This window comes from Equus quagga, chromosome 14, assembly GCF_021613505.1.
Source record: "Equus quagga isolate Etosha38 chromosome 14, UCLA_HA_Equagga_1.0, whole genome shotgun sequence".
Lineage (NCBI taxonomy): Eukaryota > Metazoa > Chordata > Mammalia > Perissodactyla > Equidae > Equus > Equus quagga.
The window spans coordinates 73,181,965-73,209,529 of NC_060280.1; the positions used below are offsets into that span (position 1 = coordinate 73,181,965).

The 27,565-nt window shown below is 38.8% G+C and overlaps 2 protein-coding genes across 2 annotated transcripts in view; one reads left to right on the forward strand and one right to left on the reverse strand.

Moving 5' to 3' along the window:
• Nucleotides 1-15,452, reverse strand: part of SIAE (sialic acid acetylesterase) — a 39,055-nt gene extending 23,603 nt beyond the window's left edge. Inside the window, exons 1-3 of the mRNA XM_046685271.1 lie at nt 15,245-15,452; nt 11,132-11,293; nt 3,412-3,587 (exon numbers count right to left, since the gene is read on the reverse strand). Of these exons, the coding sequence (XP_046541227.1) occupies nt 3,412-3,587; nt 11,132-11,293; nt 15,245-15,311 (405 nt within the window). The 5' untranslated portion in view covers nt 15,312-15,452. The remainder of the gene's footprint in view (nt 1-3,411; nt 3,588-11,131; nt 11,294-15,244) is intronic.
• Nucleotides 15,453-15,485: 33 nt separating this feature from the next.
• Nucleotides 15,486-26,439, forward strand: SPA17 (sperm autoantigenic protein 17). The gene is made up of 5 exons (XM_046685274.1): nt 15,486-15,564; nt 16,648-16,828; nt 22,013-22,083; nt 23,866-23,949; nt 26,130-26,439. Exons 2-5 carry the CDS (start codon nt 16,675-16,677, stop codon nt 26,268-26,270), a joined length of 450 nt encoding a protein of 149 aa, XP_046541230.1. The 5' UTR covers nt 15,486-15,564; nt 16,648-16,674; the 3' UTR covers nt 26,271-26,439.
• Nucleotides 26,440-27,565: the final 1,126 nt, after the last annotated feature.

Here is a 27,565-nt window from a genome sequence, read left to right on the forward strand (position 1 = left end):
GAATAATTAATCTTCAAAGGTCATGACTGAAATAGAGAAGAAAATTGACACTAACAAAAGAAATTCCAGGCTATGAAAAAGTTGAGCCAAAAAATTAATCACTGGTCTATTATTATTTCTTCTTTCCATGAAAAGAAAAAAGAAATATATATATACACATGTCAATTTGATATACATATTAATATATATCAATATAATATAAGACACCTAACTGAAGTATCAAGATGTCTGAAGCTTACCTTGAAATGGTTCACACACACAGAAAAAAAAGATAAGCTAAATATGGCAAAATGTTAACATGTGTCAATCTAGGTGATGAGTGTATAGGTGTTTATAAGTCTCTTACCTTTTGTGTGTGTTTGAAATTTTTTATGATAAAAAGTTGAAAAAATAATGACATCTTATATTTAGACAGCAGTTTTCAATTTCTAAGGGCCTTTAGAGACAAACAAAATAATTTAATCTTCATAATGGCCCTGTAAATTAGTTGGGTCAGATATAATGACAGGTATAGTATAGTCATAAAAACTAAGCCTCAGACATTTAACAAAACTCAATACCTTTCCAGGATAAAAACTCTCAAGCAACTAGGAATAGAGGGAAAATTCCTCAACATGATGAAAGGCATTTACGGAAACCCCACAGGTAACATCATATTCAGTGGTGAAAGACTGAAAGCTTTCCCCCTAAGACCAGGAGCAAGACAAGGATGTCTACTTTTCACTACTGCTATTCAACACTGTACTGAAAGTTCTAGCCAGAACTATTAGACAAGAAAAAAAATAATAAAAGGCATCCAAATTGGAAAGAAAGAGGTAAAACTATCTCTGTCTGCAGATGGTACGCTCCATACATAGAAAATCCCAAAGAATCTACAAGAAAGCTACTAGAGCTAATAAATGAATTCAGCAATGTTCCAGGGGGCAAGATCAATATGAAAAATCATATGTTTCTATACATCAGCAATCAACAATCCTAAGAGAAAATTAAGAAAGAAATTCCATTTACAATAGCATCTAAAAGAATTAAATACTTAGGAATAAATCTAGCCAAGGAGATAAAAGACTTGTACATTGAAAACTATAAAACATTGCTGAAAAAGATGAAAGACCTAAATTAATGGAAAGACATCCCATGCTCATGAATAAGAAGACTTAAGATTGTTAAAATGTCAACACACCCAAAGCAATCTACAGATTTAATGTAATACCTATCAAAAGTTCCACACCTTTTTTTGCAGAAATGGAAAAGCAACTCTTCATATTCATATGGAATTGTAAGGGACCCTGAATAGTCAACACAATCTAGAAAATGAAGAATAAAGTTGGAAGACACACTTCCCAACTTTGAAACTTACTACAAAGCTACAATAATTAAAACAATACTGGCATAAGGAGAGACATATAGACCAATGGAATAGAACAGAAAGCCCAGAAATGAGCCCTCATAAATATGGTCAATTGATTTTTGACAAGAACATCAAGATCATTCAATGGGGAAAAGACAGTCTTTTCAACAAATGGTGCTGGATAAACTGGATATCTACTTGGAACAGAATGAAGTTTAGACCCTCACCTCACAATGCATAAAGAATACACTATACACTTCAAAAAGAATCAAAGGCCTAAACTTAAGAGCTAAAACTATAAAACTCTTAGAAGAGAACATTGGGGAAAATCTTTATGACACTGATTTGGCAGCAATTTCATGACTATGAAACCAAAAGCACAGATAAAAGAAAAAATATATAAACTGTACTTCATCAAAATTAAGAACTTTTGTGTATCAAAGTATACTATCAAGAAAGTGAAAAAACAGCCTAGAGAATAGGAGAAAATATTTGCAAATCATATATCTGACAAGCAATTAATATCTAGAATATATAAAGAATTCCTACAATTCAACAACAAACAATTCAATTCAAAAATGGGCAAAGAACTTGGACAGACATTTCCCCAAAGAAAATATACAAATGGCCAATAAGCACACAAAATAATACCTAACATCATTAGTCATTAGGGAAATGCAAATCAAGACCACAATGACATACCACTTCACACCTATTAGGATGGCTTTAACAAAAAGAAAAAAATAAGTAACACACGTTAGTGAGTACGTAGAGAAACTGGAACCTTTGCACGTTACTGGGAGAAATATAAATTGGTACAGCCACTGTGGAAAATGGTTTGGTGGTTACTCAAAAGTTAAAAATAGAACTCACAGATGACCCAGAAAGTCTACTCATAGGTATATACCCAAAAGCATTGAAAGCAAGGACTAGAACAGTTATCTGTACACCAATGTCCATAGAAGCATTATTCATAATAGCTAAAAGTTAGAAACAACCCAGGTGTCCACCAACAGATAAATGGATAAACAAAATGTGGTATATGCAATAGAATACAATTCAGCCATTAAAAGGAATACAATTTTGATATATGCTACAATAGAAAGCAGAACAGGGGTTAGCAGAGGCTGGAAGAAGGGGAAAAGGGGGAGTTACTGTCTAATGCGTACAATTTATGTTGGGGATGATGAAAAACTTCTGAGTATAGTTAGTGGTGATGAGTACACAGGGCATTGCAAATATATTTAATGCCACTGAATTGCACACTTACCAATGGATAAAATGATAAATATTTTGTTATATTCATTTTAACCATAATTTTTTTAAAGCATGTTTTAATAACAAAGTCTCAGGAATACCAAGTGATTTGCTAGAAGTCATACTAGTTGGATGACTAACACTCAGTCTCAATTTTTTAATCTCCATGACAACAAAAGACACATAGTATATTAGCTGCTCAGCATTAAAACAAAAGTAAGAAAAAAAGTGAGAAAACAGTGCCTGGCACACTTAAGTACACTAGCCGTGATCGGGAAAGCAGGCTCTGGAGTCACATTAGCTCCACTATTAACTGCATGACCTTAGGTGGGTAATCTAACGTCATGGGCCAGTTTCCTCATCTGTGAGATGTGAGTAACAGTTCTTACCTCATAAAGCTGTTAAATCAAATTAATACATCCAAAGTACTTAGAAGAGATCTTGGCACACGGTAAAAAAGAAGATTTCTACCTCCTTCTCCTCTTTACCCGGCTTCTTCTTCCTGTTTTTTTTTTTTTGAGGAAGATTAGCCCTGAGATAACATCTGCTGCCAATCCTCCTCTTTTTGCCAAGGAAGACTGGCCCTGAGCTAACATCCATGCCCATCTTTCTCTACTTTATATGTGGGACGCCTACCACAGCACGGCTTGCCAAGCAGTGCCATGTCCACACCCAGGATCCGCACCAGTGAACCCCAGGCTGCCAAAGCAGAACGTGCACACTTAACCACTGCGCCACCAGGCTGGCCCCCTTTTTCCTCTTTATCATCATCATCATTACGTATTGGCTGACACTCTGCAAATTACCTGGGAAACCGTCATCTGCATGTTACTTTGCCCACTGCAAAGCCAGACATCTCCAAATAAGACATCATGAACGCTCAGGGTGAAGTTCATTGTCCCAAAAGTCTGCTGTGCCATCATTTTATAAGGTCCACCAGGCTTCATCGGATCCAGTACCACCATCCAGCTATTAGAGTGTGCTGAAATAACAACAAGGCTCCATGGAATTAATCAATCAATTAATTAAAATGAAATTAAAGCCCAATCCTGTCATGCATCATACTCACTTGTGGCTATTCCAAGCCTCTGTGATGAACTGAATTCAAAGCTATAAAGATTGGCCAAATCTCAGACAAGTGAATAGAAATAATAAAAGCAGCACCATTTCTATCCTTAATCTGTACCAATCCCTCCTTACTTTTAACTGAAGCATTTACAGGAAAAATAAGTTAACAGTTATAATCCTAAAAGAGGATAGACAAAAATACATGGAGATTAAAATTCAGGAGAGTTTAATAAAAAACATAAAATAGAAATTCTTATTATACTCTTGAACAGTCACTGTTAACATAATCATAATCTAATAGATTTACATAGTGCCCCAAACTAACTTGTGATTATCTGATCAAATGTGAGCACAGGTTAGAGATAATCATCCATGATCTGAAACTTCGCCTCACTGATGGTATCATCCTTGTTATCAATCCTCCCACCTCCTCCCCATAGTGCTACCAAGATTAATACTACTAGTGGTTCTGGGTTCTATCAACAGTTAACCAGGTGAGTGGAAAGTGACACATAAAGAAGTAGTGGGAGGTATATAAATTAACCTCTACAAAGAAGACATTTAGGCTTGCCCAATTAATTATTTTCACAGAGTTATTCACCAGACTTAAGGTTTTCGAACTCAATTAGGGAGACGAAAAGTTATCCAAGACCCTATTTCAGAAATTCATAGCATATTCCTTAGGAACCACCTCCCTACCACCTTCCTACCTCTCACCCACTCACCCCACCACCGCTGCCAACATCACACTTGGAAACTTAAGAAAGATATCTTGAAAATGGCAAAATTATGCATAGGAAAACCAAACAACATGAACAAAGTTGAAGAAACAAGAGTGAGAAAAGAGACTAAACAGATAAACGATCACTTTAAAATAAATATTCTTGGTATAATGCTGAAGAATACGAACTGATTTATAATTTGTGCCCACCAGATCAATGTAAGTTCAAAGGGAAAGAGTGGTAAGAACTGGAAATGGAGCATCCTAAAGTTATTATACCAACCTGTAAAGAATAATTATAAAAATACTGTCCAAGTGCCTACTATGTGGCAGACACTGTGCTAAGTTCTTTCTACTCAGCAAGAGCTAAGCAAAAGCATGAGAAGTCTCAATGCACGATTGGAGATTAGTAAAAGCTCAAACCATAAAGGACTGCTCAGAGTCTTGGGGAAAATGTCCAAAACCCTCCAGGCATCAGTGAAAGGGTGCATGTTTGCTCCTCTCAAAAGCCCAACTGACTAAGCTTGCTACTCCCATGCCTAAGAGGTCAATTAAGCCCAGGACCAAATGCTCACTAGTGTTTTTATACCACTAATAGCCAGACATCGACATATTAAATGTATAATTCACCTAAAGCAGAAAAACCACTGTTTTGGAAACAGTGGGCAGCTAGTACAGATTGTGTCGGACAGGTGTGATGTGCTCCGTATGGCTCACTTCTGAGCAGGCAGACACTCCAATCTGTCCCCACTACACTCTTGCCAAGGTCTTTCCAGGCTTCTTGCACTGACATATCTTACTGGAGCTCTGTCCTCCTGCCACCAACATTACTCATTATTAGTGATGAGGTCAACCTACAGAAAACCTAGGACAGAACCATTTTTTAGCCTTCGACTACTGTACAATCTATTCCTGGTCACTGCTATTAATTAGATATTTACACTTAGTCTCAATCCAGGCAATAAGGCTGGTGAAGAAAACTACCTTCACCAGAGCTTAAAAAAATTTTGCTGCCCAGCAATAGAAAGACAACAAGGGAAGGGGGAGACATTTGGGCAAACCATGGCAAAACCATCCTACTGTAGCCAGACAATGAGCAACCTCTAGGGCCTAAAGCATCTGAAGAGAACCAGGCATCAAGACCTGAGCCTTATTTCGAAGAACTGGTCTCACAAGGAAATCTCTCAACTTCCACAAAGACCTTGGAGAACTTCCTTCTGTGATAGTCCTCAAGTTCTTTCAGTTTCTAGCTTTTTTCCTCTCCCACTTGATAAAAGAAAAATAAACTCCAACACAATAATGGGTACTAAGAGAAGTGAACTGCCAGGCAAGGCAGGGGAAACAAGATCCACCACAGAGAAGTCACTAATGGTCAAACTAACTCAGAAACAACTCATTTAAAAGAATGAGGATTTACTCCCTTGTAAATACATACAAAGTAGAGCAGCCCCTGTGAAGACTGTTTCTTAGACAAAAGGCAAGGACAGGATTATAAAGGCAATGGCCACCACATCTCACAAGTCCTTGGCCTGTCAGATTAGGATTAACTGGTTAAAGTGGAGCTCACCACAGGCCAGTGAAGACCATTATAGTTTTTAGAAACTGTGTTGACTCACCAAATAATAAAATTGAGTCACCAGCCACAAAGAGTTGAAGTTCACCATCCAGCTGGTTTTCTACTGATGATGGGCTTTCCAAGCAACAGTTGCTCTGGTTCCTTCTTCTGGGCCCTAGTCACTTGCTATCTTGTAACCTCTCTTACCAATCCAGGCCCAGGTTTCTGTAAATTCTCATTTTTGTTGCATTCAAATCTCTGCTTCCTCACATTCCTTCTCCTCCCATCTAGGAAGATTCATTTCTCTCCTTCATTATACAGCTACTTAGAGTGCCTACTGTGTGCCAAGCACTCCATCAAGCAGACAGCAGCCCTGGGTTACACTGACAAGAAAGCCATGAAAACTGACTGGGGCGTTGCGTTTTCGTGTCTAATGCTTAGCATATCTGGTGGCCTATTTCTTACTGTCTCTCTTCTCTTCATATTCCAGCCAAGGGCATAAATAAAGAACTCTCACCATTTTCTCTCCACCTCCCTGACCAACCTCCACCTCAAAATGGGAAGAACAATCAAAGGGAAAAAATTAAGATAATTTGTCTAGAGACAGGATTGGTCGTAAAGAGCTTTCTTGCTTTTTTCCTATTGCTATTCACATCAGATGTTAACTATTTTTCAGGTTATTGTGCCAAATCTCAGATGCCAAGAAGAGAAAAAGGAAAATTATCCACGATCTTTCCCTTCCCAAGAGGAAAAACCTAAAGCTAAAAGAAGCAGCCCTGTTCACTTCTTCCCCTACAGAACCCTGGCACTTCACAGCTGCGAACTGGTTCAGTAATTTGTGGAAGTGACTTGGAGGTAAAGAATTTCTTACTGCCTAAACTGCCCCTCCCCAATCTGCATTTATTCTGTATAAAGTTCATCTCTACCACCACCAAATATTAATGTAAAACCAAGAAAACCTAAAATACTTTTCTATCAATAAAACTGTTTGTGCAAGTTTCTTAAACTATAGCATTCTGTGGCAGACATACACCAAGGTGACCCCCAATAGGTCACACCCTTGTGTAATGCCCACCCCTCAAGTGCAGGCAGAATCTGTGATTTGCTTCCAACCAACAGAAACTGACAGAGAGGATGAGACGTCATTCTTGTCATTGGGTTACATTATACAAAAAAGGTGAAGGAGTTTTGCAGATGGAATTAAAGTCCCTAATCAGTTATCTTTAAGTTCATAAAAAGGGAGATTATCCTGGGTGGGCCTGACCTAACAAGGTAAGCTGTTTAAAAGAAGGTCTAGAGCTGGGGCTGGCCCCGTGGCCGAGTGGTTAAGTTCACGCACTCTGCTGCAGGCGGCCCAGTGTTTCGTTGGTTCGAATCCTGGGCGCGGACATGGCACTGCTCATCAAACCACGCTGAGGCAGCGTCCCACATGCCACAACTAGAAGGGCCCACAACAAAGAATATACAACTATGTACCAGGGGGGTTTGGGGAGAAAAAGGAAAAAAATAAAATCTTTAAAAAAAAAAAAAGAAGGTCTAGAGCTCAGAGATTTGAAGCAGCAGAGACGCTGCCATGAATTCTACAGGCACAAGGAAACGAATCTGCCAGCAACCGAAGGGACCTTGGAAGTAGATCATCCCTAGCTGAGCTGCCAGATGAGAACGCAGCCTGGCCAATACCTCCACTGAGAGAGACCCCAGAGACATTTAGCAGAGACCTCAGCTAAATGACGGCCAGGCTTCAGACCTACACAAATTGTGAGATAGTAGAAGTGTGTTGTTTTAGGCACCTAAGTTTGTGGTAATTTATTATGTAGCATAGAAAACTAGTATGCATGCTAACACTGCAACCAGGAGCTTTTTATTTTTCTAAGAGCTTTAGGCTTTTTGTGTTTTTCTAAGTTAGAGAAAATATATCTATTTACCTCAATCATGATAAATTCAGGCAGACCCACCCTCATTTTATCACCTATATATGTATCCACCATGTGAGAAGATATACCCTATTCTCCCCAATTTTATTCCTGGTGTCTGAAAGAATCATGACGACTCATTTGACAACGTGGCTCGAACGGGCCCAGTCCCTGACCGTATTCCCAAGCATCCCTTAGGCTTTAATTTTCCCAATGCTTAAGCGTCAGTCTGCTGGACAAAACTTTTTTGTTGTTTAATTCCACTTTGCTGTGGGCACCTAAGGGATTCTAGGTAATAACTTAAATATTAATAGAGATAGACAGAGTGGCAAATTGAGGTAGTCTGGCTGAAAATCCCAGAGTCCTCATCAAAATTTAAACAGAAGTCAACCTTTCAACGTACCCTGTAGTGTCTCCTTTGAGGAACATTTTCTTTTCTGCCTTATGAAATTTCCTATACGTCTACCTCCTTCATTCCAAGTAACACTTTATCCATTGTACTTTACGGGCAGGACAGAACAAGATGCCCATTGAAGTAGGCTTGCAGCTTTATATAAACTGAAATACCTTTCTTCTCTACCAAGCAAATGTGAAGAGCCTACTAAACAGATCTACACCCCCCCACCACCAATAACAACAACCCCTTTTCCTGTGAAACTGCCATCAATAGTCCATGAATCACTTGGTTCCCTTAAGTTGCTGCTGGATATTTTAACTCCAAATGATGCATCACTTTGCAGTGAAGCAACTGAGGTATGACTTGACCCTAAACTACAAAATGTGAAAGGACAGCATGAGACAGTGAGCTCCTGGAGGACGGGCACTGTTTGTATTCTTCTTTGTATTCTCTAGGGTTCCTAGCTCGGTGTTTTATACATAGACAGCCCTCAATCGACATTTATAGAATTGAACTCTAAGTGAGCAAGTTCACTATCACTGTAAAGGAAAAGAGAGGCCCATTCTCTAATTCATACTTTTTATTCCTTCTTGTCACCACCTACCTTCCTGCCTCATCTCTGGCCACTCCAAATATTGGTCCTGAAATAGCCATGATAGGGAGCAAAACTAAAAGTAATGAATAAGATTATGTTTTCAAACTGAAATGCTATATATTAGGTGCTTTCTATTCTATCTCTACAGTACTATGTAGTCTCTGTTTTCTAAATATTTATTGGTAATGTTAACTATTAGCACCAAGGAAATCCTATTTCTTATTTTTACACTATGCACTTCCTTGGATTTCTAAATCATCACCGTTACTGAGAGCACCACTACTTGTACTCTGTGCTGCTAATTTCTAAAATGGACAGGACACAAAAGGAAAGCACTGCTAGTCTCCTGAATTCTTCATCTTCAGTACATTCTACAAGTCACTAACAGCATTTAAATCTAAAAGAGAACAACTTCTCAATCAGCTTAAGCTTCCCTTTCGAGTCTCTTAGTTTCACCAAGTAACACTCTTACCTGAAAAAGTCTTAAAATCCAAGAACTAGAAACACTTACCTTGCATTTATGCCGGGTACATAGTATTTTAAAATGCCTGTTGAATGGAAATGAATTATGAAGAGCCTGCAGCAAGGTCTGGATCACTCTGGATTGGATATCAGTACCGTATATTGACAAGACTAATTAGGCCACCCTGGTTTTCAGGGGCCAATAAAATTTCCACAAGCTTCTCCGTCACATATGTATTCAAGTCACTGCTCAAACCACCAACTCCCACATTAACTCCACCACCCTTCAGAGCAGCCTCCTCACCTGCCTGCCTCTCACTTCAGTATCCCACAGCTGCGTAGCTACCTCTAACTAAGATATAATCAGGTCTCCACTTGACCCAGCCCTGAGTATGCCTTCCTGCATCCCATAACTTCTAGCTTTGCTCCTCCACACACTCTCTTATACACCTTTATCTCTTCTAGACAGACCTCTCTGCTCATGAAGACTGCTAATTCTCACCTTCTTGAACATCATCACAGCCACTATCTTGGGTCAACTCTTCACTGTCTATTGCCTGAATATCAATAATAGCCTGCTAACAGGTCCTACCACCTCTAGTCTTATTGATCTCCAACCCATCTTCCACAGTGCTGCCAGAGTAATCTCTAGAAAATACAAATCTGATTGTGTTATTTTGCTGCTTAAAATCCATTGATCCAAAACAGAGTATACACTCCTTAGCAAAGACAAACAAGCCCCCCTACATCTCCAACCTTATCTCAGATCATCCACCACCAGTCACATACCCCAGTGTTCCAGAAAAACCAACCTGCTTGCCATTTCTCCAATGATCATGCTAACTCATGTCCCCTGCCTTTGCCAGGCTCTTCCCTCTACCGGGTTTGCCGTACTCATCTTTCAATATAAAACTCAGACTAAGTTAATTATCCCTCCCAAGTACTCCCATAGCACCCCGTACTTCCCCATTATGACATTTACCACAGTTAACTGTAATTGCTTATTAATATTCTGTCTCCTCCTCTAACCTATAAGCTTCAATAGGGGAGAGACCACATAATGTTTTGCTCATCACTGTATCACCAGTACTAGCACATTATCTGGCACATAGTTGGCACTCAATAAATATTTGAATGACTGACTAAATATTATAATAATAATAACAATAACAATGACAGCTAACACTTATTTAGTACTTACTGTGTGCCAGGTACTGTTCTAAGTATTTTACATATGTTAAATATGTTACATATATTTAATCCTCACAATAATCCTAAATATTATTATCTCCACTTTACGAATAAAGAAATTGTGACACAGAGATGTTAAATAACATGTCCAAGGTTATATACCCATTAGTTGACAGAGTCAAGACCTAAACCCAGACAGTGAATTTCAGAGCCTACGTTCTTAATCTCTCCTCCATACTGCCTCTCCTTTAAATATGATTCAGTTCAAACATAACCTTCTGTGGAAACCTTCCCTTACCATCCAATCGGAGTTAGCTGTTTCTCTTCTGTATCCCATGACACCCCATATACACCTTCATCATAGCATTTATCACAGTGCACTGTACGACTTGGTGTCTATTTCCATCATTCCATGAGCTCCTTAAGGACAGGGACTTTGACTCAGTCTTATTTTGTGTGTGTGTCCTCAGTGCCTAGCACATGGTAAATACTCAAATAACTTTTATGGATGGATGGATGGATGGATGGATGGATGACCTGAGCTGGAGCATGAGCATTCATTTTCAGATAATCCAGCAGGTGGCAGAAGACGACAAAAGCTGAACAGAGGATGGGCTGCCTTACCTTTCACACTGGTCACTTTCTTCATGATGGTTTCCTGATCTTGCCACAGAGTCACTGTCACTGTGGCTCCAGATACGCCATAGCCCCAGATCACTGCCCCTGCAGGCTCCTTCTGCAGCACCATGTAATCATGGATGTACGAAGCAAAGCGAAAACCAACACCTAAAAAATTTAGAAGAACATCATTGGAGAGATTCGTCACCAATTGAATCTGGTTAAACTGCAAGGAACAGACAGTCTTTATACAAGAGAATTTGAATAACCAGTCCTTTTAATCTTCTAAAACTAGATCTTGTTTCTCCTAATTAGGTAAGCAACATAACAAGAACAGTTTCCAACAATATGCATCATGGTACAAGATGACGAATAAGGAAAACTCAAAGAGCCTGGGGTAACCAATGTGCCATAAGCCTCCTCCCATTCAGAGCTCTTAACCTTCCTTTGCTTTCAGGGTTGGCCTAAGGTTTAACTCTTTCCCCCAAATCACTAAAATGCTCCTTTTTTGCACACCACAGATGGTATTTATGAGAAAAATAAGCCATTTCCTTCCCCTAACTTCCATTACCACACCTACTTCTCGTAGCTGGGAATAAAGAAGCCTGCCTCTCTCCAATACAGCCTTCTCTAATCTTTTCCCCATTCTTCATCTCCCCCTCTCTTTCCTACCAGTGTCAATTCCCCTCAAATAATTCCCCTTATTGTGGTTTTTTGAGAACCCATCGAAAATTCTAAATGAGCATTTATGAATATCTGTGACAAGTCTGCTTCTTTCTAAGGTAAATTCAGATAAACTAAGACACAAAAACTGAGGTCAGTGAGTGACAGAAGGTCAAAATATCTGAACAAAGGTCTTTCGTTGCAATGTTACCCATTTCACAAGCGAAATTATTCAAAAAGAACAAGAGGAAGAACACTTGAAACTGTGGATTCTATTCTAGAGAGTCACTAACAAGACTGAATAAGAACTCACCTTAATGAGATCATTCCTATTTTTAACATCCAACCTATCTGAAGTATTTTATTAATAACAAGCATCTATCCAAATTATCTCAGTGAGTTCCTCATCAAAACTCAACAAAGAAAAAAAAACTTAAGTTACATCCCAATTTGTCTGAACAAAACAGACAAAAATCCTTAGAAGAAAATAATTAGCAAAATTAAGATTTTTTTAAGGGTTTTAAACAAAAATTACAGGCAGGAAAGAGAATTAGAACTAACAAGGTTGACATTTTCCTCCCTGCAAGATACAAGTGATGACAGCCCCTTAGGCTATACTTAACAGGGCAGCATAGCTAATGGGGTCTCCTACACAGACCCCGGGGCTTATCTGTCCTACTGCTTCAAATAACAGCCCAGTCCCTAAACATTCTCAGCTCTCTCTTATGAGTTAGTTCCATCATAAAACCTACGTGACAATCAAAGATCATCCAGAAGGCCCCCAGGGCTTGAGAGGCACAGCTACCATGAGCAAAATGCTCTAAGAAGAGACTATAACACCCCAGGATTGCATAAGCACATTGGCAGCCTGCTAGAGGGAAAAGAAGAGGCACATGTGTGGGAGGGCCTAGTCTTGGGTAGGTGCTTCATATGGAACAAAAACCAAAAACCAAAGGCCTAAGAGCTAAGCAGAGAGAGGGAGGGGGTAGGGCAATGGAGTGAAGAAAACTGCCTGCCGCTTGCATATGAGCCAGTGCAAGTGAGGGGCTCAAAGAGACCTGTACAGCCAGTTTCATAGGCTGGGGGAAATACCTTTCCAAGTCAGTCTGTTTTCAGCAACACACATTTACCAAACCTCTTTGTGCGTGGCTGTATTCTGAATTAGAGAATTTTAGCGGTGGAAAAGATCTTTTTCACACCCTGAGGTATAATCATGTTATTTGCTGATCAATAGACTGAGACCCAAGTAGATTAGGTAATTTTATTAAATAGCTTGCATATTCATTAATTAATTCAACAAATATTTATTGGCGCCTACTATGTGCCAGGCACCCTTTTAAGCACTGAGGAAATAACAGTGAAAGAAAAACAAAAAGAAAACAGACAAAAATCCTTGCCAACAGGGAGCTTACATTCTACTGGGAAGCTTACTTGTGGCAGGCACAGTGTTAAACACGTTGCAGACATTAAACTTCTTTGACTGGTCTCAAATCACACAGATAGGTTTATGACACGCCTAGAAACCACACCACCTGATTCCAAAATTATTGCAATTTCCAGTCTGTCACAGTTAGATACTGGTGGTAAATCAAAGAAAAGTCATATTCCCTGTCCTTATAAAGCTCACAGTCCAAGGTGATAAGAGTAGACAGTGGAACATTACCAAGGAATTGAGCAATGGACAACAGGAGAACAAGAAAGGAGGCGGGACTGCTCACTGTTTTTGTCAAATACAAGACTCTTAACATTTGAATATTTTTTAGGTCTTCAATTTTCCCTTCATTTGGGTGTTGGAGTAGGAAAACAGGAATTAGTGTTCTGGGGAAGTTAAAAGTAGTCATTAAAAGTAGACTGACAAAATTAGGACAGTGGTTACCTCTGATGAGGAAATGGCGGGTGCACTGGGGAGGAACATCCAGTAAAACAGGCAATGTTCTAGTTAAGTTGGGTGAAGTGCCCATGGGTGTTTATTTGATTGTTTCATTGCTACATTTTTTTTTTTTTTTGAGGAAGATCAGCCCTGAGCTAACGTCTGCTGCCAATCATCCTCTTTTTGCTGAGGAAGACTGGCCCTGAGCTAACATCCGTGCCCATCTTCCTCTACTTTATACGTGGGACGCCTGCCACAGCATGGCCTGCCAAGCAGTACCATGTCGGCACCTGGGATCCGAACCGCTGAACCCCAGGCGCCGAAGCAGAACGTCCAAACTTAACTGCTGCGCGACCGGGCTGGCTCCCATAGCTACACATATTTTAGTACTTTTCAAATATTACAGGATAAACATGAGCACAGGGGGGATGATCTGAAGGAAAGATCTCAGGATATGCAACAAAATAAGAAGGAAGGAAAATTTAGAGCACTAATGAATGAAAAATATAGTCAATGTCCATGAAAGCTAAGTAAGAATATGACCAAAAGTCAAAGATAAAATATTGATATTAAAGTTAGCCTTTAACAGAGAAACTAGTAAAAACTATGGCCCTACTCTCTACTTTCTCCCAACCTCATATGCTTGCCTCAAAGGTCACTGAGTGGGGATGAGAGTCAGGAAACGACAAGCGCTGCTAGTTTACACTTTTGTTAAACCCTGAAAAACCACTTCTGGGCCGCAGCTTGTCTGAATCTGGGTACTTTTTGGGTTCACAGGTAGTGCAGCATTTTTCTGCATTCTGTCCGTTCTCCACCTCAACTTTCACTTCTTAACAGGGATGCTGGGGTCCACTACTTGAGTGGTGTGAAGGAAAAAAACAGGTCCAGCATTATCACTTTACTTTGCATTAGCAGAGAGGTTTCATGTTCCGGTTTCTCCATGGTTGTAACCAGTGTCCAGCCTAGGGTCAAAAGAGAGGATCTGACCTGCACAATCGTCAAAATGAGTCACTCTCCTCCCCAGGGCTATCTATGCCTTTTTCCCCACCACCAGTATCTGTAAGCCACACCAGAAATCAAAGCTGAGCCTTCAATATTCTGAGCTAGTGAGGGGGTTGTATTTCTTAGCCCTAATCACCACTTAAACTAGTGAAATTTAATTCCCCCAAGGAACCCAGCCTGAAGCAAACCCTCCCCAAGGGTACCCCTGAGGGGGCAGAACTGAAATGTTTCCGATGACTCAGCCATCTGTTTCCAAATATTACCCAACTAGCTTCGCCCCTCCCCGCCGAGCTCCCCTGCAGTTATTCAGAGACCCTGGGGGCCTCGGTCTGGGCACATTTGGGCCTCGCCATGCAGGAAACCGAACTCTCCCGCTGCCCCACACGCTGCACCCTAACGGAGGAGGAAGAGAGTGAAGGAAGCGGACGACCGGAGCTCCCGCCCGGCAGACACCTGCAGCCCAGGCCCCCTCGGAGAGCCTGGCTCCGGGCCGGGGTTCCTTCCTCGACCTTGAGAGGGGGGCGCGGGAGCTCGGAGCCCGCGCAGGCCGACTGACAGGCAGGGCTCGGGCCAGGCCGCCTCACCTGCACTTATGTCGGCCCACAGGATTAACGGCAGCACCAACTCAAATACAAGCCCCAGGGGGACCATGCTGGCGAGGATCCACCGCCCCAGCGCCGAATTCCGGGCCGCGACCCAGGCGGGGGCGGGGCCTGCGCGGGGCCGGCGCGGCCGGACTCCGCCCTCCCAGGCGGCTCAGTCCGCGAAGCGGCCCGCGGCCGCCGGACGAGGCCGTTCCTCCTCGCTTCTCGGCCGCCGTAGTTGAATTTTGAAAAAAAAACGGTTACCCAGCAACGAGAAAAACAACTGGAACCATCGGCACCAGCTCTGAGAGAACCAAGAGGTGAGGCGGCTTACCCCACTTCTTCTCCACAACCGAGGCCTCGCTTTTTCCCCTCGCCTCTCGTACTCTCTCAGGATCCCGGACACACTCCGGGAACCCTAGGGCCGACTGGGAGCCCAGGCAGCCCGTCTGCGAGCGCCTGAAAGCCCAGATCCTCGACGTCCCGCCCCGCGCCAGACCTGAGTCCCCCCTCTGACCGCCCCCCACGCCCCAGGTTGGTTCAGGGTCTCACCAGGCCTTTCACAGCCCTGGTCTGATTCGGTACCTCCTCTCCTGTTCCCTCGAAAAAGAAAACCTCCAAGGATTGGGCCGCATCAAACCGTCTAGCCCCTCACCTCGACCCCTACCACGGCTCCCGGCCCTATTTGGCAGTGACCATCCTCTCGGACAACCAGGCCAGGTCCCTGAGCGTTGTTTGCATACTCAGTGGCCCAACCCCTGCTTGAGAGCTGTATTTAATCGAGCCCTTGTATTCCAAGACGGGAAACGAAGACCTGGTCAGGGCAAAACCAGAAAGTACAAGAATCCTAAAGCTTTGGAGACGGATTGCGAAATCCTGACCTTGCCCTCCCCATCCCCGCCCCTTCCAGAGCGTATGGTGCTTTGAGGAAAGACTAAGAGTGAAACTTCTTCATTCAACAAATTAGAGTAATTTCTAGAACAAGGAGTAATTTTTTTTTTAATTTTAGACCCTACACAGTGTCTTCTTGGCAATTTATCATGAATTTTTAACAATTATTCTCACTCAATTCCTGTGGGATATCAAAAATTACCCTCACCTTTTAAAGACAGAAAGAAGAGGGACAGAGAGAAAAAGTACTATTGTTGTAGTGAAAAATCTGTGATTTTTGTAAGTTTTTAAAAATGATTTGTCCTATTAAATGGGTCTGTATTTATAATATTCTAACTAATAATGGAGAATTCAGAATTCTTGGGAAGAAATGGATGGACGTGGGTTGTGTTGGGGAACAAAGGATTGACAATCAGAAAATTTGGGTGTCAGAAATAATTTGCTGTCATAGTTGTGATTATATAAGTGAAATCAGACAAATTTAAACACCGTACTCTTTAATGAATCTCTAGGTGCAATAGGCAGTTCCTTCCAAGGAGATGTCGATTCCATTCTCCAACACCCACTACCGAATCCCACAAGGATTTGGAAATCTCCTTGAAGGGCTGACATGCGAGATTCTGAGGGAGCAACCGGACAATATACCAGCTTTTGCAGCAGCGTATTTTGAGAATCTTCTAGAGAAAAGAGAGAGTAAGCTTTTTTAAAATAGACATTTTTAAACAAGTAAGAGACTAAGCATTTGGTTATGGTGAAACTTGCTTAAGACTACTCCTATTCCACGGAAAGCCTTTATGAGGCAGCTAGCTTCAAATGATACTTAGTGCTATTTGAAACAACATGTGCCTTTTTGACAGGTTCTCTTAAATCACATTATGTCACATTATTGAAAATTACCAGTTTATTACCCAGACCTTCTTTGTTGTATGTCATGGACACACTGGTAGAAGAGGACCTCAAGAGATCATCCAGCCGAGCTCTTCATTTTCCAGCAGGCCATTCCTGTGTATCTCAGGCAGTTGACTGTCTGTTCTTCCTAGGAGGAGAGTTCGTGGTTTTCTTTACATTTTGATTCTTCTTACTTGAAAGCATTCTAAGTGTGTAAAAAATAATTCTGCACTCCTTAGATTAAAAACATTGGTATTCGCTGGGGAACATGAAACTGTTCTGCAATAAAGGCACAGAGAAAAACTGCTTTGAAAAGTGAACTTCCACCTTGGGAAGGTAGTTTATATTCTTTCTCTGTACTCCCAAGGTGCCATCCTGCCCAGAGACTAAGATTCAAGCTAACAGTTAGTCTTTGGTTAAGAGCCAAAGCAGAGTTTCTTCACTTTCCTAAGTAAAATTTCCAAATCTCCAAGGACTATCAAGACCTGACCCAATGGCCAAAATTGGAATTATTACAGCTATAAGTATCTACTAAAAACCCATTCTTGACTAGAACAACCATTTTTTATAAGCCGTTGTCATCATTACGTTTGATTACGATATTCTAACAGAGCGGTAAAGGTGGCTAGAAATAGCCACATTCCATTTTAAATCAATTTACAAAGGGAAGAAACCTACCCCAAGGCTTGAATTGAAACAACTCCCATATACACTGCACAGCTCCACCCCCTTGCCTTCTTTGTCCTACCCTGGTAAAGCTCAAAATCTCTGCCAATTTCCAGAATGTTGCTGGTCTTTTCTATATTCAGTCAGTGGAATATTTATTGTACAATCTGAGACTTAAGTGCCACAAAAAACCTGTTAAGAGAAATCCTTTAGGGTAAGAGATGAATTGTAATTAACATTAATTTAATTTTGTTACTATAACATTAATTTTACAAATTCCTGCAATAAAAAAATCTGTAGTCATTTACTTAATTTTAGACCTCAGAAACATCCCATTACAAAAACATTTGAGTCATTGTTACTGGATCATGATAATTAAAGCAATTGGTGATTCAGATTAATGGTCTCAAAATACTAGCTCTGTAACTAAAAAAAAAAAATGGGTAAAACTGTTTCAAAAAATTTTGAGCACCACACCCATTTCCACTCATGTAAACCAAAGGTGAATTATCCAACTGATATGAGTAATACAATTTAGTCTCTCCAAAAGGGAAGAAAAAAGTCCTCTAGGACAGTCTCTCACACAATGTGAGAATTTCCTTGCTGGCATTCTTCGTAGGTAATTGCTAGTATTAATTTTGGTTTTTGTGATAGGAAATGTGTTGGTATATAATGAAAGTGGCATCTCAAATCAGTAGGGAAAAGGTGGGTTTTTTATTAAATGGTGGTGTGATAAAGATGGAAAAAGATAAAATAGGGTCTATTCCTTATATCATACACTAGGATAAGTTCCAGATTGATTGGAGATTTAAATGTTTTTTAATTGAAATTACACAAATAGTAGAAAAAAACATGGATGAGTTTCTCTATAACATGAAAGAGAAAAAGAATTTGGTTAAGTTGCTATAATTATTTTAAAAGTCCAAAAAGCAATTAGGGAAAAGATTGATAAAATTGACAATGTAAAAGTAAACTTCCACATGGCAAAAATCAACACGGGGAAAATAAAATGACAAATAACAAACTGAAAAAAATATTTGCAGTTTATATCACAACAGGTTAATAAATCTAATAAATAAAGAGCTTGTAAAAACAGTGAAGGAAAAACCAAATGCAGCCGGCCCCATGGCGTGGTGGTTAAGTTCTGCACATCCTGCTTCAGCGGCCGGGTTCACAGGTTCAGATCTTGGTCGGGCACAGACCTACACCACTCATCAGCCATACTGTGGCAGTGACCCACATACAAAGTAGGGAAAGAGAGGCACAGATGTTAGCTCATGGCTAATCTTCCTCAGGAAAAAGACGAAGATGGGCAACAGATGTTAGCTTAGGGCTAATCTTCATCAGCAAAATAAAAAATAAAAATAACAAAACCAACAACCCTGTATAAAAAACGGGCAACAGATACCACCACCACCCTCTCCCATCAGATTGGCAAGAAGCCAAAAATTTGCCAATTTATTCTAGGCAAGGCTAGAGAGGAAATAAGCACTCATATGTTGCTGGAGTGAGAAGGGGAATTTGGCAATATCTACCAAAATTATGTATGTATTTAACCTTTCACCAGAAATTCCACTTCTTCTCTTTTCATTGCATCATTATTTGAGGAAACAAACCAAATATCCCTAAATAAACTAGAGTACATCCACATAATGGAATAATATGCAGCTGTAAAAAAAAAAAAAAAAGAATGAGGAAGATCTCGATATGATGCTATGGAGCGATCTTCAGGATGAAGTGAAAAAAGTAAGGTGGAAAAAGTGTGTTTAGTATGCTACCAACTATCTAACAAGGGGGTGTTGATGTGAATATGTAGCTGTTCATTTATATTTTTTAAATGGAAGAGTAAATCTTTACAAAATTTACATTTACCTCTAGCGGGAGAAGGAGCAGAGTGGAGGAAACAGGGTAGAAGCTAGACTTCTCTGAATATATCCTGAATTCAAAATCATGTTTAACATAGTTATAAAATGGAATTAAATTTAAAAATTGTTAAGCAATTTTTAAAATTTAGAAGGAAAGTGAAACAAAAGAACCAGCTAGTATTGGGTGGGTAGCATAACCACACAGAAAGGAGTTATTTCAAGTGACTTTCTAACACAGTAATTTGACTGTCTATCCCTGATGGATATAGCCTAAAAGCAAAATGAAGTAAAAAAAATTCTTAAATTGTTTTCAGTAGTCATTGTTAATAATAGTATAGTATAGTTATTTTGAAATTATTTTTTATATATTGTAGGACATAGCAAATAAGTAACTATCCTACTGTCATTAGGAATAAGATTTTTAGTGTAAGAAAAATGATATACAAGTACAAAAACGAAAGAAGTAAATAAAATCCTGTAATCCTAAATTCGAATTGAAAAATATCAGTGTGACCTCATGATATATTTTCTCTTGAAAAAATGAAAAAGATATTTTCTAGCTCTATACATTTTTTAAAATGCCTCAAAATAATGACCAACCCAGAACCAGTGAGCACCTAAGCCCTAACCTGTGGCCTTCTGACCACCATTTCCCAGGAACCAGGGCTTCTTGGAGAACTAGCTAATTTCATGAACTGGGCAAGAAATATACAAGAGGAGCCTGAACGTCTTGCCATACCAGAAAATAAAGAAACTATCAAAGATTACTAGAGTTATTTCCAAAGGACTCAGGAGCATCTAAGTACCCGAGAAAGCTCCTCCTGGACAATTTTGGACAATTAGAGCATCAATAAGAATAATAAATGCAATGAATGAAATTCATCCAATTTGTTAAATGCTCATGAGTTCAAAATGATTTTTTTAAAATAAAAACAGGGCCAGCCCTGGTGGCCTAGTGATTAAGTTCGGCACACTCCACTTTGGCTGTGCAGGTTCAGTTCCCAGGTGCAGACTTACACCGCTCCTCTATTAGTGGCCACGTTGTACCAGTGACTCACATACAGAATAGAGGAAGACTGGCAACAGATGTTAGCTCAGGGTGAATCTTCCTAAGCAAAAAAATAAAGGAAAACTCCTTGAGAGGATCCTAAGGAACCAAGTGATTATTCTGAAAACTGGTAAGTTATGGGCAAGAGTCAAATCTTTAACCTGTCTTTTCTGTAAGAACTGTATTTCAGGGTAACCAAGTAGTTGATGAAGGAAAATTTTTCTTTATTGAGTACTCCAGAAATTAAGAAGCAATGATCAAATTAAAACATAAAGTATTCTTGCCAAAAAAAAAACCCTGAATCAGATGGAACATATACATCTAACTAGCACAGGAAATTCAAAGGCAAAGATACTTGTTGAAAATCATCATGGGAATGGAGTCGGAAATATCTAAACTGTGGAAAACTCTAAAGGAAAAATGACTCAATTTCCTCAACAAATAAATTGCAAGGAAAAATTCGGGGTGGAAGGTAGGAAGCTTTCAATTAAAAGAGATTTAAAAGATGTAACAAAAGGCTGTATGTCCCCATTGTTTGGGTCCTGATTTAAACGAACCAACAATAAATAAATAAATAATGTATTAGACAGTGGGGGAAATCTGGATGGCTGATCATATTAAGCAATTGTTAGTATTTTTAGGTGTGATAATGGTATTGTGGCTTTATATCTTAGAGATGCATACTGAAATAAATATTTGTAGATAAAGTAAGAGGATGCCTGGGATTGGCTTGAAAATAATCAGAAGTGAGGGCAGGAAAGTTGGAATTAGAACTAAAATAAGATAAATCATAATTTATAATAATTTAAGATAAATATAAATTTAACAATTTATAATTGTTGAATCTGAGTAATGTGCACATGGAAATTTGTCGTATTAGTCTCTCTGCTTTCTAGATTTAAAATTCTTCATAATGAAAAGTTAGAGAAAAATTCTGTTTAAATATAGGTAGTTCTTCCTGTCTATGTCAACTGGCTATATAATATGTCTCATTTTTTTAAAACCTCTCCCATCCTTCTCTTTTCCAAACTTCCTTACTATTTAGCATTTATTTTTATACATTTTCCTGTGTTTACTAATACATGTTTATATGTTGCTATACTTATATTTTAAGTATTGACATTTGTTTCACTCTCTCCCATTTTATTATAAATTCTATGATGGCAGCAATTGTATTTCTTTACTGCCTTTCTAAATATCCTCAAAGGCTCGTCTGATGTGTAATTTGTCATCATACATTTATTGGTCACTGGTTATCTCTGCAGTGCTAGGCTATGTACAACATCAATATCATTTTCAGCTGGCAGTAAAGAACCTGTGATTCGAAAAAGAAAACTTTTGTGTTACTATTCTAGATTTACTTTAATGAATTCAAAATGACTCTGCAATTATTATATTTTTATTATTTAGAAACCAACTTTGATCCAGCAGAATGGGGAGCTAAGGTAGATGACCGCTTCTATAACAACCATGCATTCCAGGTATGGTCCTGTGAAGCTACTGGATTTGGTTATTTCTTCTCTCTGTTGCTAAAACAAAGATTATTGGGATCTCCCCAGAATCATGAAAATTGTGAGAGGCATCACAAATACCTTATTAAACTTTTTCAGTTGTACTGTTCTTTCTGACAAAAAATTCTTTTCTAAAATATCTGAATCATGTACAGATACTTAGCTCAAATTTAAAGATGATCAACAGGAAGAATGTACTTGAAAGCTATAGAATAATCACTCTCATTTGTTCTTCAAATTTTATTGACTATCACAGTGCTTAGCAATAGCAGATAATATTTGTCGAATTAATAAATGATATTTTGTAAAATAAAACACTATTTGTCCAATTATTTCATTATCATTGACTTCTTACAAAAGACTGATTAGAATTAAAGATGGTAATGGTATAGAGTTTTCTCTGTAAAACTAATCTGTTTAGAGACTGAACCTATCCTCTCCTTAGCAGCATTCTCAAAACCAGCCTTTCTCAACCAAGTTTCCTCAAAATATAAACCCTAAGCCAAAGGCACCCATTGCATGAAAGAAATCAATGTCTCTCCTTTGTATCTAGAATGATTCTAGTTATGTACCATCCTTGAGACAATTGAGAAAATAGTCACTCAAAACATTCTGTACTGTATGGTTCAGATGAGGAACACTAGTTGAGAAAGGCTGTGTGGGATCTAGTGTCATTGGTGTCAACTGGAAGCTTGGTGAAAATTCAGTCACAGGCCCTACCCCAGCTCTACAAATCAAGTTGAATTTTAACAAGATCCTCAAAGTAATTTGTAGATATGTTAAAGTCTGAGAAGCACTACTGCAGGCAACTGAGATAATACATTAGCCACAAAGCAACAGCAGATATTACAATTAAAAGGACTTAACAAGTTCAAGTTTTGATGGTGTTCCACAGCAGATTTGGAGAATTTCCTGGAAAAATATCTGTCACTTATTCCATGAGTTTAAAAGTGAAGTTCCATCCATTTGTGTCTGCCAGATATGGGGGTATTTTGTTTATTTCCATTTAACTGGATTCTCTGTGTTCATGTTTAATTGAAATCAAAAAAATAATTTTTAAATCCTTGTGTCACATAGCAATTTCAGGATATTTTTTTCTTCTCTTTTGAATTCGAAAGACTTTGTCTGATTAGCTTACATGTCCTTAAATTTCTCTTTTATGGATTAAAGAAGCTCTTTCCCTAGGTTGTGAATTGGCAATGCCTCTATTTTGGAGGAAGATTTTAATAACCATGTAAAAATGGACAGAGGTAGTTTTCCTTTTTCTATTTAAATCATTGCCCACAGTAAAACTTGAAGTAAGTTTGACTCAGTTTTTAATCTACAAACTTCATTAAAAAATCAACTTGACTTCATACTATGGAACACAACAATATTTATTTTGTTTCCATTTTAGAAACTACTGGCACTTCTTTTTTATACTTTTTTCAGGTTTTTTACAGCATCTTATCAACTTTTAGTATAAGACACTGGTTTGTTTTTAATATCAAATAATGTCACACACATTCCAAAAGCAAAAGATCATTTTTTACCAAGTCTTTCATCTTTAAATTTGTTTATGCGTATTTCCTTAAGAGTTTTCATTTGTTTCCTCTTTTTCCAACCTGCTTTCCTTGTTGAAAAATCAGTGTATATTTAATTCCCACTACTTCTCAATAACTTAAAGTAATATTTAATTACCTTTAAGCAGTTTGATCCAAGACTTTACTATTTTGGAAACATTGCCTATCTGGCCCTCTCCCCTCTCCCCAGGAGCAAGAATCACCTGAGAAATGTGAGCCTGGCAAAGAAAAGTCGCAGACATCTGTGAAAGAGGAGACTCCAGTCACAGCCTTGGTAAGTTATAGTTTCCACGTACTATTGGATTCCTACAAAGAATGATATCACTCAGTTTAAAATTGTACTCCAAAGGTGGATCTAGTCTGTTATCCATATTGCTAAAATTATGATTTTGCTTTCTAGATAACTAGCATCAGTGATAAACTAACTGGTGGATCATTTTTAGTGATGCCTCTTATAAAGGAAAACTCATTCTTCCCCTTAAAAATAAAATCTTATTTTCCAAGATTGTCAGTGGATGGAAAAATCTCACCGAGGGGAAGAACAGGCAGAGCTCACAGCGCCAGTCTTGATCTTTCAGGTTCACCTTCCACATTGGAAATTTTTCACTGATTGATGCTGTCACCACCACACAGTGTCAAAGGTTCAGAGATAACAAAAGGAAACTCACAGGGAATTACATACAATCAAATAAAATGGGTTTACACGATGTGTCTTACTCACCTTCCATGCATTGCCCACTACAAAAATGGCTTCCTGCCTGACAGTCTGCATTTAAACAATAAAGACTTAGGAAGGGTCCACCCTCAAAGATAGCTGTATTTAGTGGTGTGCTACAGCCAGCTCTCAAGAGACAATTGGGCACATCTCTGCACGGCCCCATGTTCAGTAATGTCACTTTGGTAACTTGAAATGAGTCACAGTAAAAGTATTAAGACCATAGCAAATACTACAAATCAGGACTTTTTTTTCTGGAGAGCCAGTTTTTAAACATTTACCAGCATATCACTGTTTATATTCTTCGTAGTCCAGACTCAAGAGGACCAAGCCTAGTGAGAAAGAACACACTCTTTACAATGTTCAAGGCCAGACTTCTGAGTTCCTTTCCATGTCTTAATGTCCCAGTTAGTTACCCAATAATTGACACCCAAAATGGACCACCCCCTCAAAGAATACCTTACCTCCTATCCAGTGGGACATAACTTTTCCATATAATCTCTATAAATTATCCCAGAATTATATCAGTACAGCTCAGTCAGCCTAACATTGGCATAACATGCAATGGGAGATCAGGGAAGAAGAAAGGGAGTGTCATTTTCTTACATCTTTAATAGGTGCCCGTACACAGGTTTTCGTGAGTTTGAATTGAGATCCCATTGATTTCCAACTTCAGCATAATTCATTTGCCCATAGTGGAGCAACATCTCGGAGGATTTTATACCATTCTGTTTGCATTTAAAGGTTTTAAGAGCTAGATTTGCCTCATTGTTTGTAATGAGGGGGTGGGGGTGAACAACCTAAAGGTCCATCAATAGGACTCAGTAAATAAAATACATCAGTACAATGTAATGCAATGGTATTATAAAAAAAAAAAAAAAGAATGGGCATAGTTATATACTGAATAATAACATAGAAAAAGAGAACCAAGATATATTCTTACCTGGAAAAAGTAGTTGCAGAACATTGTGATTAGCATGATTTCATTTTTTAAAGAGGCATACATATACCCACATGAATACTTTGTATATGGAAAAATTTTGGAAGGATACATATACTCAACCCGTAGTAATGGTTACCTCTTAGGAGTAGGATTCGGGAAGTGGGAGAAAACTTCACTAACAGCGATATTTAAGTTTTCAAATGCGTGTGTATCACTTTTATGATTTAAAAAGATATATTAAAAGCTATATATCTATTGAATTATACACTTAAAATCTGTGCATTTCACTGTCTTAAATTATACCTAAATTTAAAAAAAAAGAAGCTATATACAAAAATTCAACCAACCATATTAAAACTGACACTATCAAACTAAATGGATTTCTCTTTGGCTAATCTTTGAGAAATTAAGAAGTTAACACTTTAATCTATTTTATGTAATCATGATTGTTTGAAACAGCACATTTACTATTCTTCTTAACATTTTTACCATGCTTCAAGAATTCTTACCTATTTTCCCTCCCCAAAATGTTATTGCTCAGGAAACTGTTAAACAGGAGTTATTTTGGGGGGTGAAAAGTTGGCAATGATCTTTTATTGAAGAGATGTATAAAAGTGTGACAACATAAAATGCCTGCTATTTTGGCATTAACCATTTGGTACATATGCAACATGGCAATATATAAAATTCCCTCAGGAAGCAGCAGATCTCAATTGTTGCACCCCTAAATTGATTAAACTTTTGCACTTATTTTTGTGGCATCAAGAAGTCTCTTACTTTTCTCCTTTCCTTGAAGGAAGCTTCTGAAGAAGATAAGGATAAAGAGGAGAATGCTGCTGTCAAGATCCAAGCAGCTTTCCGGGGACACTTAGTCAGAGAAGAGGTGAAGAAGATGAAATCGGATGACCATGAAGAACAGCAAATAGAGGAAAACTGAGGAGACCGGTTTTGCCCCCCAGGAAACATGAAAAAAACAATCCAAATCCATCAACCTTGTTGTGATTGTCGTTTTTTTCTTAGTGAGATTTAATGTAGTGAAATAACATTTGCTGCTGTTATGAAAATCTGTCGTGAGCATTTGTTTAATAAACATGCCATTGAACACATGCCTCTTGAAGATTTCTCTGAGATCATGAATTTTATTTATACTTCTCCCGAGTCTATGTATAGAGACCCTTGGATTTAGAACCGGAGAATCTTGAGTTTTCAGAGATCTCAGAGGTTATGTGGTCTAACCATTATCTAATGAATAAATCCTGTCACATCCCTGAAAAATGGTCCTTTAACTCCTATTTTACTCCTAGTGATAGAGAATTTCACTGCCTTTCAAGGATAGTCCATTTAATTTTTGGGTAACTCAAATTATTAGAAAGATAAGCTGAGTCAAAAATCTGCCTCCCTATAAGTTTCACCCATTGATTTTCATTTATCATGCATGCATTCAATCATTTATTGAAAAGTGTATGGTGCATAATTCATGTGCTTAATAGTTTAGTAGTAAATATCTGTTCTTATACTCATGCAGCCAACAGTTTTTTTGTTGTCTTGCTCTCCAGAACCACACAGAATAAGACTGATACATTATATTTGAAAAAAACAAAAGCTATCATAACATCGTAAATACTATCTTCTTCAGCTAAAACTTCTCAAGTTTATGGGGCTGGCCCCGTGGCCGAGTGGTTGAGTTTGCGCGCTCCGCTGCAGGCGGCCCAGTGTTTCGTTGGTTCGGATCCTGGGTGCGGACATGGCACTGCTCATTAAACCACGCTGAGGCGGCGTCCCACATGCCACAGCTAGAAGGGCCCACAACAAAGAATATACAACTATGTACTGGGGGGCTTTGGGGAGAAAAAGTAAAAAGTAAAATCTGAAAAAAAAAAAACAAAAAACTTCTCAAGTTTAATGTATAAATGATAATACCTGTTGCACAAACTCAGAGGCCTTATTTCTTTTATTTTTTTCAAGGAAGCATTCAAGCCCTCAGTGCCTTATTTTCAGAAAGTTCAGTTTCTCCTTTTTGAGGCTTCCCTACCCTTAAATATCCAAGAAACAGGGGGTTCATGTCTTAGACCAAAAGATGCAGTTCACTTCCCAAAACGAAATGTGGAGAAAGAGTCTTATTTAATTAATGCTGTTGCCTGCTACCACAATAATGTAGCATAGTCCAGCAAACTGAAGTAATGTCCTGACTGGTTCAGATTTCTGTCTGCACCACAGTGGATGCCCCATGCT

Bases quoted from the DNA above. Each gene is read 5' to 3' on its own strand.
- SPA17 (XM_046685274.1), top strand. From the start codon at position 16,675: ATGTCGATTCCATTCTCCAACACCCACTACCGAATCCCACAAGGATTT. The intron at 16,829-22,012 runs GTAAGCTTTTTT...TTTATTATTTAG, and splicing joins TCTTCTAGAGAAAAGAGAGA to AAACCAACTTTGATCCAGCA. The intron at 23,950-26,129 runs GTAAGTTATAGT...CTTTCCTTGAAG, and splicing joins AGACTCCAGTCACAGCCTTG to GAAGCTTCTGAAGAAGATAA.